At 36.1% G+C, this 17,622-nt stretch overlaps 1 protein-coding gene across 7 annotated transcripts in view; it reads right to left on the minus strand.

The window, feature by feature from the left end:
• The window catches only part of GOLIM4 (golgi integral membrane protein 4), a 69,805-nt gene that overhangs the window by 16,352 nt on the left and 35,831 nt on the right, over positions 1–17,622 (minus strand). For 5 of the 7 annotated variants that reach the window (XM_015588556.2, XM_006910810.3, XM_006910809.3 and 2 more), the window contains exons 2-8: positions 11,926–12,000; positions 10,635–10,684; positions 9,023–9,076; positions 7,578–7,728; positions 5,791–5,873; positions 5,197–5,280; positions 1,850–2,008 (exon numbers count right to left, since the gene is read on the minus strand). In XM_015588556.2, coding sequence (XP_015444042.1) covers positions 1,850–2,008; positions 5,197–5,280; positions 5,791–5,873; positions 7,578–7,728; positions 9,023–9,076; positions 10,635–10,684; positions 11,926–12,000 — 656 coding nt within the window. The remainder of the gene's footprint in view (positions 1–1,849; positions 2,009–5,196; positions 5,281–5,790; positions 5,874–7,577; positions 7,729–9,022; positions 9,077–10,634; positions 10,685–11,925; positions 12,001–17,622) is intronic. The other 2 variants (XM_015588557.2, XM_015588554.2) reach the window with 1 other exon arrangement.

Below are 17,622 nucleotides of genomic sequence, written 5' to 3' on the forward strand. Positions count from 1 at the left end.
ATACAAAGGAAAAAAAAAAAAACCTTCAAACTTCAAGTGATGAAATGTTTACATAATTTTCTTCAATGTATATTTTGTTTTCAATAATGATTTGAAAAGAATAAGATCAAATTAAGAATGAGTTGGGTTTATTTGATATTAGCTAATAAAAAAAAGACACTCCTTTACTAACAGACATCTGTGTTAGCTAAAAATAGTGTCCATTAGATCAGGTACAATAGAACACTTTTTAATGTATTAAGGTAGCATTTTTTTGTAAACCAGAGGAAGTCTTTTGTATTTGGTATTGTTAATACAGAAAACACTGAACAGAAAAACGACATCTCCTTTTACAGAGTACTCCTCTTCTAAAATTGATTGATTTAAATCAGTTTTCCCTGCAAGTTTCAGAGATTTCTATATGATCTTCATTACTTCGAAAAGAAGGGTGAAAAAAGATGATATAACACAATTAGGAATTTCTGTCACTCCTTTCCCCACCTCTAACCTTCTTTATCAGAAAAAAAAAATAACTTCTTTGGTCAGATTGCTCTCCCCTAATTGAAATAAATGTAAAGGCCTCTTCTTAAATTAGCAGGGATATGACTGAGAAACCAGGTTGTACAAATAAATAAACTGGGGAGAAAAGACCTTTCTTAAACATCTGAAGGTAACTTTTGGAGATGTACATTTTACCAACATCCTCGTACACCTGGCAAGTTGGACATAATACTGTGCTGAGTTTCCACGAAATATCTCTTTAAAAAGCACTGAATGCTCTCAGACACCTGTCATTTATCTCCACAAAATCCCTGTGGGAAAGGCTGGAGCAGATAACTACTATCACCACCTCATAGATGGAAAAACTGAAGTTCTGAGTCATTAAAAGATTAATTGGGTACACGGGTAGTTAACTTAGGGTAGAGGACAGAACTAATTCCCAGGCCAGGGATCTTGTCGTGTTGTTTTTTTCTTAATTAGAATTAACCTAAGACCCACACAAAGAACAAGAGGCCATGAGGGATGCAGAACCTGTCTGTGAAGAAATACTCTGTAGGACTGAAGACTCATGAAGTCCACTCACATCAACTAATTGTCCCTGTAAGTTAGTGACTTGAGTGGGGGAAGTCCTCTCACACATTCATTGTTAACAATTTTGTCAGAGGAAAGACCGCCACACCTGCCGTTATTACACCTGTGATTGCAAAAGCAATTTGTAAGAATTAATGATTAGGGTGGCACTACTTTTGATGTCTCATTTATGAGATACTCTTAAGCAAAGCTTAATTTTTATGAAGAACAGGAATACAAAAATGTTGATCATGACACTAGCACTCACACCCTTAGTAGTTTTATAAAGACCTTTTAATACAAGTGTTAGCATGTTCTATGTTGACCTAGTACTGCATTGAATTGAAATATATTATCAACTTTAATATTTGAGTGGGCTGATTGTCATAGGATATCTTCATGATCATTTAACCCTCTCCCTCTACCAAAAAACAAAACAAAACAAAAAAGACTTAAAAATCTCAGACATGACACAACAATTTGTTTCAAATAAATAAACCCACATGAATAAAGCCAAAGTCATTGTAGTATTTCCCAGAAAATAGTACAGCAGTAGTTCTCAAAGTGTGCTCCCCAGACCAGCTGAATCAGCAATGCAAATCCTCACACCTCACTCCAAATTAGCTGAATCTGAAACCTTGGCCTGCATTTTAACAGCCCTGCTGGGGACTCTGATATATGCTAAAATTTGAGAACCACTGTTCTGCAGGAAGAGTTGGCAATATTTAGAACAATTCACCTGATGACAGCTTGACAGGGTTAGTGACCTGTCCATAGGTTACCAGTTCACGCCTCTTACCTCCTGTGGCTGTCTGGCTGGATTCTCCCTTGCTGTGCTGTCACCTTGTGGCGAATGTGCTACCTGAGTAACATTTTGCTGCTTTGTTGGTTCTGGTTTTCGAAAGCTTGGAATCCTATTCAGAGTATCTTTCAGTTGTTTATATTCTGCAACTTGAGTCTGCATATAAATTGCACAGTTCAAAAGGAGAAAATTAGATAGGCATTAGGGGTCACTGGGAGGCTAGACAAATGTATTATATCTAAATACAACTTAGAAAAAATATGCGGATTGTTTTCATGCATTAGCTCCTCTTACTTGAACATGCTTAACCATTTTTAAGCACATGCAAAATGGAATTAGAGTTAAAGGGAACAGAGAAAAAATGTCTATGACAGATGTTAGTTCCCCATGCTATGTTAAACAAAGTTGGAATTTTTATAAATAACTTTCTAGTATAAACATCATTATTAAAAGACAGCTGTGTGGCAAGTATTACAGCATTAAAAATCTACTAAAAATTCACATAATTATACAAACACAGGTGCAGATATCTTAACAATATGGTCTGAGTAACATTTTTCAGCCGAAAAGAATCACAGGTTTAAAATACGTAACTGAACACATGTGTATATACGATCACTCAGGACACCTTCCTCCCTCAGTCAACTTGAGCTCAGATAGGGTCCCTTACTTGCCAGAATGCTTCCAGGATTGTACTCTGCAGCTTTTTTTGGAAAGCAAAAGCACAGGCATACAGTGAAGCTAGATTTTTATTCCTCAATTCTGTAATGTAGATATAAGAATATACTCTTTTGCGTGTATATGTGTTGGGGGTGTGTGTGTGCATGTACACGATATTTTTAATATAAGGAGCTAGAAAGGCAGAAAAAAGTCAAACTCCTTAACTAAGAAAATGAAAAGAAACTGTTTATACTTAGCTCATCATATGCACCAACACTGGTATCCTAAAACAGAAATGCTGTGTGTGCAAACACACACATAAACAAACACATGCAGAGAACACAGAAATCTTTTTCTGAGCAAGTTCCCCAGATAGGGCCTCCTCCCTCGGTGCGCACGGCAGAGCGGGAGGCGGGGCTGGGGTGCAGCCAGCGCTCCTGTGGCCACAGCTGTGCACTCTGCACAGTGCTCTTCCATCCAACGAGGAGGCGCCTTTTTGCCTTCTTCTCATTTATACGAAGGTCAAGATGTCTGCTTGCTAAATCTATGTTTATCATTTATATAAAGATGTGCCGTATAGCTAACAGTGGCTCTTAGCCTAGAAATCAAAACATTTGCAAACTAACTTCGGAAGTCAAAGAAAAAAAACAACTGACATCCACATAGTAATATTTTTAATATTTTAAGATAAATATGGAGAAATTCACAAACCTTAAATCTAGGGTAATTCTTCTTTTTCCTCCTAAATACATAATCTTTGAAGGCAGTAATGCTGTGGTCCTCAAATATTTGTGTGCATTAAGAATTGGAAGAATCATGTTAAAAATGCAAGATCCTGGGCCCCACTCTAGTAATTATGATTCATTAGGCCTGGGGCAAGGCCCAGGTAACTGTGATGGACTGGACGGGAGTCTCCAAAAACACCAGCCCGAGAGTTAAATGTGACTTAGCTGTCAGGATGGCCTAAGCTTCAACTTGATTCCGATCACTGATCTTGGGCCAGCTACTTTAGCTCCCTTTATTTAGGTAAAAAGGGCATAATACCATATAATTCAACACATTGTGCATATTAAATAAAATTGCATATATAAAGTTCATATGATAATCCCTGACAATTGTAAACACTCAAATTCTATTCTGCTCTTGCCTTCTCCCCTCTCAATTACAAATTGTCTAGACAGAATCTCATAAGATGACTTACATTAGACATGTAGATGTCTAAACAGCATTTGTTTTCTAAGAAGCTCTACGAAAAATTTTAATATGGGGATTAGAGGTGAAACGCTAAGTATTGTGACTAGTTCTGGCAAAACTATTAGGAAAAAAAGGCAGGACAAACTTGAAGTTTTCTCCCCAGTGAGCCAAAAAAGATATTTAAAAAAGTAGAAAACTATGCATAGCTTAAGTAAAAATAAAAATAAAAAAATATATATATATATGTATATTTATGACAAAACCTTGTCAGTAACACTCCCAGGGTACTTACTACAGAATTTGGTTGTGGTCATTAAATAAACTATTTTACTTACATTTCTCTGGATTTTCAAATTGTTGCTTCATCTGATACTTATGGCCATTATAGCATAGAATATTCAAATGGGTTTGTTGCAGTTTTTAGTATAAAAAACAGCCTCACATAAAATAATAATACTTGGCAAAACTTTTATAAAGAAGGTTTTGAATGAAATAATCCCCTCTGAAGTCAATTTAATTTATACTCATGTAAAAAATCACCCTGTAGCTAGTTTCACAGAGAAACGCCCACATCACTGTCTACAATGAAAAGGAGTCCCAGAGATGCAGATGTTACAGACTCTGAGATGGGTCAGGGCCCACCAAATTATATTTCTAATAATTTCGTAAGGACAAAATTGATACGTGGTCTCCTGATAAATAGAGATGGCTGGTTTTCCTTTGGCCTTTATTCTTATTCTTCCAAGAGAAGAAATGCAAAGCCCTGATGATTAAGACGTAGTGACTAAACTAGCCATTCCTATTTCTTTGCTTTTCCTAGAAAGTGAAACACCCAGTGTGGTATTGCTTTAATAAGCACTCTAACACTTATACTTGTTCATCTGTTCCTTCAGAGCATATCTGCTGAGGGCCCACCTTGTGCCAGGGGCTGTTCCAGGCTTTGAACAAATAGAACTTCTGACTCTTGTGTTTTACCTTCTCTATTGACATGAGAGCTCTTCATTTCTTTCTATAATTTGACCAATAACACATAAGCCTAGTCCCAAAAGGAGTATGAGTAGGCTGGAATGCTAGGAGCAAGGAAGGGAGGGAAAAAGAAGTCTGGCGATAATTTATTTAGGTAGCTAGCATCATAAAATCCTCTAAATCCCAGAGCAAGAGTCAACACAGGTCAGATAGTGGCAAGAGACCATATATATATATGGAATAATTTCTATGATTTAAACAAGGATTAGAATGCTGAATGTAAGGGCTAATGCAGGGTAGAAATAATCATATGTATTCCACAATCAGTGGCAAAAAATAATCGAAGGTTTATTTAATATTCTCTTGATTGAATTCTGAAAGCATGCATGATCCTCAGGATCAGGATAGCTCTGTGCTAAGGAACTCACTGAAGATTGGCTTTTGAGAGACTGCATGCACAAAGGAATTCAGAAATGTTAAGCAGACTTTAAAAAAGAACCGACAGAGGCTGCTACCCTTCTAACCTGTGCAGCAGCTAGCGCACTCTTGTGGTCTTCCAAAGTCACTACAAGTTGTTCATGCTCGGAGAGTAAATTCTTATGCTGTTGCTACACAAAAAAGAATTTTACATGTTGAGTTTTAACATTCTAAGACAAACTCTTTTTTGGCTGACAGTGGTATGACCACCCAAACGTTTCTTGCTTGCTTTGCTTTGTTGCAGCATTCGTTAAGTTTAAAAATAATTGGAGAGATGAGTATGATTAACATAGTATTCTAAAATCTAAAATGAGCTATACAAATATCATAATCACGATAAAACCAAAAGCAAATGAACAACTCTTTCATTATTAATAAAGCTTTTTAAATAAAAAGCTTATTAAAACGCAACCATTTAGCAAAAGAATCATTTCAGTACTAATGAACATGTTTGGATTTTCAGACCATCTTTTAGCTTACAATGCAGAAGTGGTAAAAGAATTAGGCACACTCAGTTTATGCCAAGCCCAAAAAGACAACGTGGATTTGTAGAGCAGGTCAATTAGAGAATCACTTTTAAAATCATTCCACAAAGTAAATGAGGCAAGCACTAAAGAGTCGAACGCATGGCTTTGCTTTACCTTGACATCTTGGAGCTGTGTATGTATGTCCTGGTGCGCTTTCCTTAGTTGTCTATTCTCTTCTCGCAAATTGTACACAGTTTCTATTTTAGAAAAAGAAAATCACACATAAAGCCTTGACATTTTTAGGCTTTTGATGCTAATGCTTCATATCTAAAGCTTGATATAACTTGTTTTAGGATTTGTTTTGAACTTTGACAATATAATATTCCAAATCAATAAAAACTACACAGCTTGGGCATGGATTCACTTGTACATCCCAATACAATCCGGTTCAGTAGCTTAAACACTTTTAAAGAGATTACACACTATAGAAGAAAGTAAGGATTTTTAATTACTCAAGAGTTAAAAATGGAATATTTCTGTTAATAAGTAACCCCTTAGGAATAAAAGGCAATGGGCAGGGGTGGTCTAAAATTTGAGTCTCTTCACAAATTAAAAACAAAGTTATCAAAAAGCACAAACTCTATTTCTCAGAGCACAAGTAATTTCCACTGTCCCCAAAAGGTATTTCAATTATGAAGGCAACTCAAGAAATAAGAGACAGAGAAATACCTGGTTCTGGCACATGGTAAAATTTGTTGAGTGTCAGCTATTATGATGATGATAATGAAAAGAATAATTATCTAAGCTTATATGCTATCAGTTCATCTCCCCAGGAATTCTAAATTCTCTTCTCGTATCACGTTAAACTACTGAAGACTGCTTGGATGTACATCTTTGTCTGCCACTCCTAACCTGCATCTATCACGACATGCTTTAACTTACTATCCTATGCTTTATCAAGGATCATAACCAAAAAACACTGCTGATGTGAAACTTATAATAGTGTCATCAAAGGCATTGTCACACTGTGTTGGTTAAGGTCACCTTGAGATGTTTCTTCCAATAATTAGCTGGCAACATAAATAGTGTTTTCTCTTGCTCTCTTTCTCCCTTATTCTCCCTTTGTCTCTGTCTCAGTCTCTCCCTACCCCTCAAGGTATTAATATAGTCTCCATTTCTGATGACAAGAGCCCTGTATTCACGGTATTTCTCCTTTTGTCCTGGGCGTCAAGAAGTTGTTTTGTTGTCTTAATGACCTCGCAACACCTGCCACAACACCAAGAAGCCAAAGCCCCTACATGTCTATATCTCTTGGGTATCATCAGCTGACAGCCAGCTCAGCTCTATCAAGACCACCTTAACCTTTTGTAAATTACCACGATCCTTTTTCTTATAACTTATTATTCTGAAATACTTATAGACAAAACGTTGCAAAAAAAAAAAAAAAGGACAAAGAGATCAAAAGTACCCATAACCCAGTTTCTCTCTATGATAACATCTTATTTTATAAATATAAGGCCAACTGACTCTAGAACCTGAGCTTTTCAAAGCTACTGTTGACAGCTGATAGAAAGTCTTTCTGCCTCCTTGGAGATTTTTAGAAATTCTTCGCCATCCTAATTTTTGAACATTGCAATGACTGGGGAGCATCGACAGCCTTTTTTGAGTTGAAGATCAGAGATGCCAGATGTCTCATAACACACACATAAAGAACTGTCTTGCCTAACATGGCCAATGTGTCCCATTGAGAACACTGAGCATTCTATTCTGCTTCTCTCAACAAACCAAAGAGATAAGGAGAAATGTGAAATGTTACAAAGAAATAAGTGGATAGTAAAAGACCACATGATAAATGTAAATCAATCATCATGCAAAAAACAAAATAAAACCAAAGTCTATTGTTCTATTGAAACATTGCGTACTTATTTCCATGAGTACTAGCTAGTTAGATTTCCCAGTACCTTTTAGCTTAGAAAGTTCCTGTTCTTTCTCTTGCTGCAGCTGCAGGTATTTCTGCTTATGGTCATTAAATGTCCTACTGAAGTCTTCTCCTTGTTTACGATGTTCCTCTTCCAAGTCGCTGTGCTGTTTCTTTAGCTCATCGTGTTGACTCTGCAAAGATGAGACCTTTGAGCAAAGATGTACATTCTCTAAATTACATCAGAGTCTATTTCTCGATAGCACAGCCTTTCTCTTGTTCGAAAGTAAGAACAAATGAAGAAGCAGGTTTCATTTTCCTCAAGTTGCTTTTAATTTGTGCAGCTTCCCTCTATTTTCCTTACATTCCAAATGAACAGTTTGGGATCAAGGACAAAAATAATTTTCTTCTAAATTTTTAACATCAATGGGAATAATGAGAAGTTAGAAGTTAGCATGAGAGATGGAAAAGAGAGAGATTTGGGGAAATTCTCAGGTACTCATTTTATTGTGGAAACAAGGTAAACTAATGGAAAAATTACCTCTCTGTGGATATTCTAGATTTCCTCTTTCAATCTGCTGTTTTCTTAACATTTTTGATTTCCTTTCTTTGACTTTCAGCCTTCCTGACAACCCAGTTTAAAGAAAAGAAAAAAAGACACTTCTCTTTTGGGGAAGTAATAAATCGATTGTTTATTAAATTATTCTTATTTATCTTATTGCTGATTATAATATTATGCTATAATCACAATGTAGATAAATTCTACAGTCTCCAAACACTTCATGTGAAAGGATGATCTGCCTTAATTTATGTATTGCTTTCTTGATCATAGAAAAGGGTCTGTTTTCAATAAAAAGTGTTTTCCTTACTGATACAAGAGGAAAGACAATACCAAGTGAAAAGCTGGGGTTTTGGAGGCGGGGAGATCATGGCACGGTTTTCCTGTGGAGCATGGCGTAATGGCACGCTGCTCATCTCCTCTATCTTGACAGAAATAATGAAGTATCTCTCTCTTGCTCTCTCTCATCTTCCTGATACACAATAATAAATTTTATCCAAGAACCAAGGAAGGAGAATCTTTAATTATAAGTTGTGTCCCTGTGGTGGGTAAGAGGACACATTAAATATTAGTAACACAAAGGAGGTATTTTAATAGTTCTACCACCTCCAGTGTGTCTAAAAATAAAGAAACCACTGTGAGAAATTAAACAAACAAACAAAAAGCCTTAAAGGATAAGATATCAAATTTAAAAATAATTTGACTAGAGAACCTGATTTATTAAAAAATGTATAATAAGCTAAAGATGTTCTTTGTAATCAGGTGATAAATAGGATAGTACATTACAATTATATATCATTGTTAGTCAAATATGACTTCAATATACCATATTATAATACAAATCCACTTTCTATAACTTTCCTTAATCACTTAAAGTTACTTAGCTAATCCTTTCATTCATTCATGAAGGATAACTTTAAATTACTTACTTTCAACATCTGATGTTGCACATTCAATGCACTGTATCTACTATTGGAATCTTGCTGTAAATTGAAAAAGAAAATAGTTAACACAAAGATAAAAATCTGGCTCTTTTGCTAAATACAACTTAAAACTCTTAACAGAAGAATTTCATTTATTTCACTTGTGTAAGCGAAAATGAATTCTACTCTTGAACTGGGATGTCTCTGAGGCCATTTCTTTATATAATAGCAGAAATAAAGTTTTAACATTCCCAGAAGTTTGCTAGATTTTAGTAATGAAAAAGAGGGCACAGAATCACAAAATAGCAGCTTGACAGGGCCCTTAGAGATGATTTACTTCCACTCTCATAGTCAGAAGAAGAACTGAGGCCCAGATACACGAAGGAGCTTGTCCTGAGACGCAGTATGGCATAGGGCGCTCCAAGAAGTAGGGCTAAACCAACAAGGACCAGGTCTCACAAGCTTAGCATGGCTTAAGGGAGGCAAGAAAAAAGGTGCTTTCCTTCCAACTGAGCTTCACTGGGTAAGTAATTTTACAGAAATTACTTTACTCCAGTGAGACTCCATTTCACAGAGTGAAAAATAGAAAGGATAGGAAACAGGCCAGAGGCCAACATTTCCTTTGGTAGCAGAACCAGGATTACAATTTGAGCCTAAGCCTAATACTGAATTCCATGTTCTAGTAGCAGATCACTGTGTCCCGGTGGGGCACCTTCACCTATGGACCTCACACATTTCCACCGCCCTGGGCAGCTATGACCGGTCAGTACACAGCACACCTGAAGGTTCTCTCCCCGTGCTGTGTTGTTCTATCTCACACGCCACACCCCTTGCTTATCCCATGGCCAGCACAAGTATACTCTCAATCATTGCTTTTTAATATTTTCACAACTTCTAAAATAAACTGCATTTTTTCTTCTTCACTTTATTTTATTGCTTTACTATTTTAATTTTTAAGGAAATTACATTATAAAATGTACAACAGAGCACACAAATCTTGGTCAGGGCTTTTAAAAGCAGCAAGTAAGAGTTGAAAGCTGATAGCTTCTGAGCTGTCCAAGAAACTGACTCTTCTCAGTTTTAATACCCCAAAACATCGATGTTTTATTCAACTAATGCTTACTTTTTTTAGCGTAAGAGAAAGACTTGCTTTTCTCTAGTTAATTTGGACTTAAATTTTGTTTAATGCCAATATCATTCATTCATTCATTCATTCCACAAATGTTTTTGAATGATGGCTCCAGGCCAGGTACTGTGTTACATGTTACACAATACTGTATGTACAAGTAGCAGTAATGTGCAAAGGCAAACCAAAATAAATATCACATTCTATAGAAAACAGAAACTGTAAGCAAATGAACAAATAAATGAATAAAAATTATCTGCTCTTTATTGTTAAGGCAATTCCCAATTTATTGTATCAATTATATTATTATCATAAGCAATGTTAGGATTTAAAATAATGTTTCTTTTTTAAGCCTTACTCTTGTAATTTTTTGGTAGCAAAAAAAAAAAAAAAAAAATTTAGCCTTACAATTCTAATGATCAACAGAGTAAAATATTTTACATTTCCTTCTCCTCTAAATTTCATTAAAAAATTTAAGAAAAAAAAACTTACCCTTCCTTTATTTAGTGTTTCTTGTGCTTCTAACTTATAAACAAGAAAATCTAGGAAAAAAAAAAAAATAAGGAACCAAAGTGTAAGTTAATTTATTGTGACATTTTAAACATCTAAAACGACAAAGGCAAACTTTACTCAGACTTACAAAAAAATGTTCTAAGTTTAAAACAATCTACTTGGTGACTTATATACTTTATTTTGCCTTTTAAAGTTTTAGAAACAGTTGGAAAAAACTATCATATAATTTTTCTCTTTACCTTAAAGCTGTAAATCTTGCATTGAAAATCCACCTTATCAGCAAGTGATTAAAAGGACATTTAGAATGTGTACTCTGTGATTAACATTCCTTGAAATTAAAAAAACACATCTAAATGATTTTTTGCTATCCACTAGATGGCACAATAAAATCATTTAGGACCTGAAAAGAATTCAAGCCATTGAAACCATCTTTAAGGCTCTTAAACTATACTATCCACTAGATGGCCCTATAAAATCACTGCATTTGAAGACAAGGAAAATTCAAATCCTATCAAAGCATTCTAATGTTGTTAAACTTCTATTCTTTACACAAGGGTCAGTAAAATGTCCTAACCAATAATGCTCTCCATTATTTCTTCTTCTACCCTCCAAGTTAATCAGATAGAACACCTAACTTAAATATCAAGATCTATCACAAAATGTGAATAAAACTATAAATTTAGATAACATTGAATCGCAAAATGTATAAAGCCTATGCTTTATTTAAAAAATTCTGATAAAAATCATACCTTGGCCTTATACCTGTGCTAAATGTTAATTTTTCAAACAACCAATTGGCTGTCCAATAAAAGCCTTCACAAGATAAAAACAGGTTCATAACTTAAAAGACATCACACAATGTGATCAATTTATCATGTTATAAACATGTATATATATGCATATATATTTCAAATTTGTCATATTCTAGACAATACATATTGTTACTTCCTAGATATCTGTATACAAAAGTTCCAAGTATTAGTAACGTGTATAATATTCAGATGAAAAGTTGTTTATTTCTGAAATAATATGTGTAGTCAATATATGAACTACTTCCAGATGACACCAACTGAATGAAAGATTCTAAATCCAGTCTTAAGTGGGAATTATTTTATTGTGGTATGCATAGCAGATTGCTTGGTATCTCTTTCTCTGTCCACCTATAAAACTGACTTTATGTTGATCTGAGAAATTTCTTAGCAAACAATAGTAAAGAAAATACATGATGCTTCAAATAAGGATATGACAATAACACAAATTATTTATTTACCTTCCTTTGCTTTCTTATGTTCAAGTCTTTCCTTTTGCAAGGATTTCTCTAATCTTGATCTGTGTTCATACACAACTAGAAAAAAAAAAGAGTTAAAATTTGTCTTCAAAGAATTAGAAATTCTTAAACAAAGTTAACATCAATTTTCAAAACAGGAGGAAATCAGAGTCTTTTTGTAATGAAAATAAAATATGTATTTACAAGTTCCACATTCTGGGGATAAAACAAACAATAAGCTACATAATTCAGGGCTGACTGACTTCTTCTATACAGTTTGCCCCTTTATAGAACCAAAACTCTGGAAGAGGCTGCCATCTTCTTTGCCAGCTCCTTTTCCTTCTCCTGCTTCTTAAATGAGAGCATCTCTATGAGGGTCTACGTCTCTTCCTGGGCAACCACATTCACTCCTATGATTTCAACTATCATCTGCATAGCTTTTACCTCCCATGTGTGTATATTTCTAGCCCTAGCCTCTCTTAGGCACTAGAAGAGCATTTCCTAAAGCCTACTGGGTGTTTCCACCTACATATCCCGTGAGTCCTGCCAAGTCAACATGATCTGAATCTGAATTAAGGCTGAGTGTGTTGGTGAGAACACCTCAGCAACAAACCACTGGAATGAAGAAGATGTGTATTTCCCACATCAAGAAAAACATAGGTGAGAGAGCCACAGAAATGAAGGAGGGAGAGGCACATTCCAAAAAAACCTACAGAAGTGCCTACAAAAGAACAGGTTGGGTTAGCATCTGCCATAGCCACGCTTTAAGATCTATCTTCCTGCACTTTATCATCATTATTCAGTCTACTCTGAAGAAGCCGGAATCACCCAGTGAGTCAGAGAGGAAGAGCAGATGCGTTAGGGGGAAATAGGGAGAAGAGGCCTATCAGAACTCTCTTCCCCATTAGAAGCTTCATGTCTATAGCAAACATGAGCTGCAGAAGAGGGAGAAGCTCGACCTCTGAATAAAAAAAAATACGTATTATTATACTGGACTGGACCAGACATGGTACCTACTAAACCAAGACTGTGTTTATGGATAAAGGTTATTAAAAGTTTTTTTTTTTAATTGAATAAAATTGACATGTAAGCTTGTGTAAGTTTAAGGTAGTTAATACATTTATATATTGTAATATAATTGCTGATGTAGCCATATTTATCACATTACATGATTGTAATACAAGAAGGGGTTTTTTTTTGTTGTTGTTGTTGTTTTTTCTCTGAAAGAGGTCTGTTTTACATTTCATCCAGGGAAAGAAAACGCAGCCCCACAGAGTGGTTTTACGGGCAATGAAGGGAAAGGAGGAGAGAATAAAGTAAATTTCTCATGTAGCCCTTGAATCCTGTTTGTTCAGCATTATGGTCACATATGATCTCATTCCCTGGCAAGCTAAGCCAAACCTGTCATCTATTTGTTTCATCAAACAAATAGATGTCCCTAGCTCCCCACGCTTGCCTTAGACACAATTTAATCATCAATCACTGACTGACCATGCACAGCATACACAACTGTCCAACATGACTGGCCATCAAAAGTGCCATAGCCACAGCAACTCCCCTCCCACACACCTGCAACAACCCCTTGCTGCACAAGGAATTCCTTGTGCCTCTTCCCGCCCTTTCCTCACTGTCACAGCTGCCAGCTACTGCTGTCCAACTTCCAGTATGGCCATAATCTCCTAGGTCCCCCACCTTCCCACACTACATCTCTTGTCTTGTCATCCTATATAAACCTTCCATTCCTGGGGCTCCATCTATGACTACCATAGCCCCTAATTCTTCTACTCACACCTCTGCTAACATCTGTCTGAAACTTCTAGAATGCCTGCCACCACCCAAACTAGTATGGTGTCATCCCTGAGAGCATGCCAGCCCCAATCTCATCTTTTCCCTCATCCTCAGCTTCCCATTAGTCATACCATGATCCTTGCCAACCCCTTTCTCCACCCAGGCTCCTATTCTATTCCCTAGATGACCCCATTCCCCCAGGGCTATTACTGTAAAAGAATCCGATACAATTCTGTGTTTACTAAGCACCTACTATGTACCTGGCACCAGCTTACCAGTAGAAATGCAAAATGAATAGACATGGCCCTTGGCCTAAAGAAGCTCAAGTCTAAAATGGGAAATAGGTTAGGTAATTTGTAAATAATTAGAGATGAATACATTTGGCATAATAAAAGTATATTTAAGCCCAAGGAAAGACAGAGATGAACTCTGGATGAAAAAGGGGTAAGGGAAGACCTCAGAGGTGGTGATTTCTTGGTTGGCTTTGAGAGTGAGGAGCAATTTGGTAGACAGGGGTACCACAGGAGGAAGGTACTTCTGGAGGACATCACAGGGACAAAGGCACAGAGGTATGAAACTCCACTTTAGGAGCTGTACTCCAAAAAGCTTTGTTGCAAGTCCATGTTGAAAATCACATTTGTTCAAACATATCTGTATGGTATTTAAGTCCCTTGGCTAATTTCTAAAAGCCTATTAAGACCAAGAGGTTCTTTGGATTGGTTCTAACAGTACCATCTTGAATGTCTGGAATGAAGCAGGGAAAACAAAGATAAGCACTATTTCATAACTACACTAAAGCCAAGCCCTGAACTGCATGCTCATCGTCTTTGAGAATTTCAGTCAGGTAGGGGAAACTTGCAGGGAAATAGATAAATTACAATGCTATCGTGATATAACAGAGGCAGGAATGGGGTGCCACAAGAACAACTAAGTTCCCTGGCTAGAAGGAAAAACACCCACTCATCTCCAGTCCACTAGCCAAAGTTCCCACGGTGTGGGTAGGACATAGGAACATAAACATGCCACTTAAAAGGGAATCTTGGTGCACTAATCGGACATATTATAGACGATTTCAGCCAGCAATGTGCATCACTTTCAAAAAAAGCAACAGGCAAAATAGTCGAGATCTTGCTCCAGTGGAACTGAGGTCGCTGCAAGGGGTCCTGAGGATGTCAGGACCATTAGGGGGAAACAATTACAGCCTAGAAACACCCATGATTAAGACAAACAACAAACGAGCAAACAAACAAACTGCATCACGGTCAAGAAGATGTATATGAGGGGACTACTCGTCACCCATCCCCAGTGACCTCAGACTCTAGATATTAAACATTGTTGTGGAAAGGTAAGGATAGAGGGAAAAGGTGTATCTACAAATTACAATCATTAATAATATACAGCAGCAATCACTGTAAACTCACTGTTGTAAACTCACTGTTGTAAACTCAGTGCTGTATGGGACTCGGTAATCAGGTAATAATTATCTTTGGCCTGGGAAGCAGAAAATTCGTCAGGGTGCTTTCATCTTCAATAAGAGTAAAGTGTCCAGTAGATTAGTCCAAGTAGAGAGAGCATGTGGGGGATAGGGTGAGCAGCACTGGGTGTGGGAGGGTGGGAGATGGTGCTCCATTCTTTCTTATTCTCTTCCCTGAAATGCAGTCAGGAAATGTGCCAACAGCTGGTCCATAGTGTCCATTTATCATACTGAATCGCAAAACTGTCTTTGACAGCTTTACGCTCAATGAGAATTTACACATTCAGCATATTAATAGTAGTGTGTCTCAAGAGCTGAGAGATCATAGAATGTACAGTTATGAACTTCCACAAATCACTAGAATAGATGCTATATGATGTCCACAAAGATGCAAACATGTTTGTGGATGACAGTCCAAATGCAAAGGTCTTGGGAAATCTGAGACATATTCATGAATATATTAAATGGCATCAATAACAGCAACAGCTAAGGCAAGAATGAATTTTGCAAATGCAGTAAAAAACAAGATGTAGTAAACAGAAATGGAGGATATATGTAGAAACCATGAGGTAACTGTACTATTAAATTACTCAGAACTGGTCAAGCCATTATTACAGCATCAGCTTCTAGTCCTGATGTAATATAACTTAAGGATGCAGAAATGGCTTGAAAGTTGGAGACAATCACCAAGGAGGAATGTGAAAGGGCAGCAGTGACTGGTGGGAGGTTGAAGTGCTTGTCTTCATCAGTGCTTTGTCAGGAAAAGGAAAACCGAAAAGCAGTCCTGAATTGGAAGGTGAGGAAACCACGTTAGGTAAATGAACATGAGAGTGAAAATTAATCCATGGAATTGAAAATTCTAGAAAGAAAGGGAAAGCAGGTGGTAACATGATGGTTGAGAGTACAGACTGGTGTCTGAGTTCAAACCCCAGATTCATCTCTTAAGAGGCAAGTTGCTGAACTTCTTTGTACTTCAGTTTCCTTATATGGTATGTGGGGATAATGACAGTTCCTATCTCTTTGGGTGGATGTCAGGGTTCAATGAGTTAATGTATGTCAAACGCTTAAAACATTGTCTGGCATGAAGTAAATTCTACAAAAATACTAAAACATTTTTTTCATCTATGTGCTATGATGACATAAGTAGCAGAGAAGCAATTAAGAGAGTCCTTTCAACACTACAATTAAAGTCTAATAATAACAAAGTAAAAATATATAGAGATATGTGTATACATATGTGTATATGTATATATACACATATGTGTGTGTGTGTGTATCTTTTGAAAAGGTATAAGATCTTGATTTGTTTGCTTTCACTAAAAAAAAAAAAAATCCCTTTTTTTAAAAAAGCAAATAATCATTCCAACAGCTTGGTAGAACTCATAAGCTAATTTTTTGATAAGAATTGAAGGACAGTAAAACAGATCAGATACAATCTTTGTGTCCTTGTAGCTCTTCTAGAAAATTTCCCTATCAATTAAACACACACACACACACACACACACACACACACACACACAACTACCCTTAATTCTTTTAAAATGCATTCTCCAGGCTTTTGAGCTAGTGATTTATCTAGATAGGTTTACTGTTTTGCTTAGAAGGAGGATTGCTAATCAATCCTTGTCACTTATCTCTATTTTTCTATTTATACTCTCAAGTCAAGGGCATCAGTCAAGATGAACTAATACTACAAGAACCTTTGCAACAAAAAATAGTATATAATGAATAAATTTCACAATACCAAACCAGGTTAAAGAAAAATATGTAAAAATAAATAAATAAATAATGGTGGTTCAATCTCGGCATTTAAAATCTCTAATGTAGAATAACACTATGGGATAGAATTTGAATCACAAGAACTCATGAGAAAAAGAGGAAAATCCGCAATACTCATCATCTCCCCTGCCTACTAAAAAGAAATTTAATATTTTCCATGCAGTCGAGAATGGAAAGAGGTTTTTATTCCACCTTAAAGCACTCAAGAGTTTAAAAACATGTCAGCTCCCTATAGCAATTTTCCATTTTAACTTTGACTTCCATCTGAAAGTCACAAGAGAAATTAGCTGTATATATCCACTTATGGGCAAAATATATATCCATGACATTTGGGGCCAAACTGCTCCAATTCAGAATTAGAAAGTAACACTCTAAAATTAGACAGAAAACATTGCTAAGTGTTTTAACACCTTAAACAAAGACAGGGCAATGTTTTCTTGGCAAAAGCAACAGCCCATGAAATTTTGCTTTCAGCTCTGACAATAATGTAAAGTTTCTTATCTTTATTTAAAAAAGGAAAAGAAAAAGCTGAGGTTTGCTATGAAAGTCACACAATTCAACCTGTGAAAATATTAACATTTGCAGGTACCTCTATCATTGTACATATAATAAAAATTAAACTGAACAAATTTGTGCTTTTGATAATTATCGATGAAGAG

The sequence above is a fragment of the Pteropus alecto genome, unplaced genomic scaffold (genome assembly GCF_000325575.1).
Source record: "Pteropus alecto unplaced genomic scaffold, ASM32557v1 scaffold33, whole genome shotgun sequence".
Classification (NCBI taxonomy): Eukaryota; Metazoa; Chordata; class Mammalia; order Chiroptera; family Pteropodidae; genus Pteropus; species Pteropus alecto.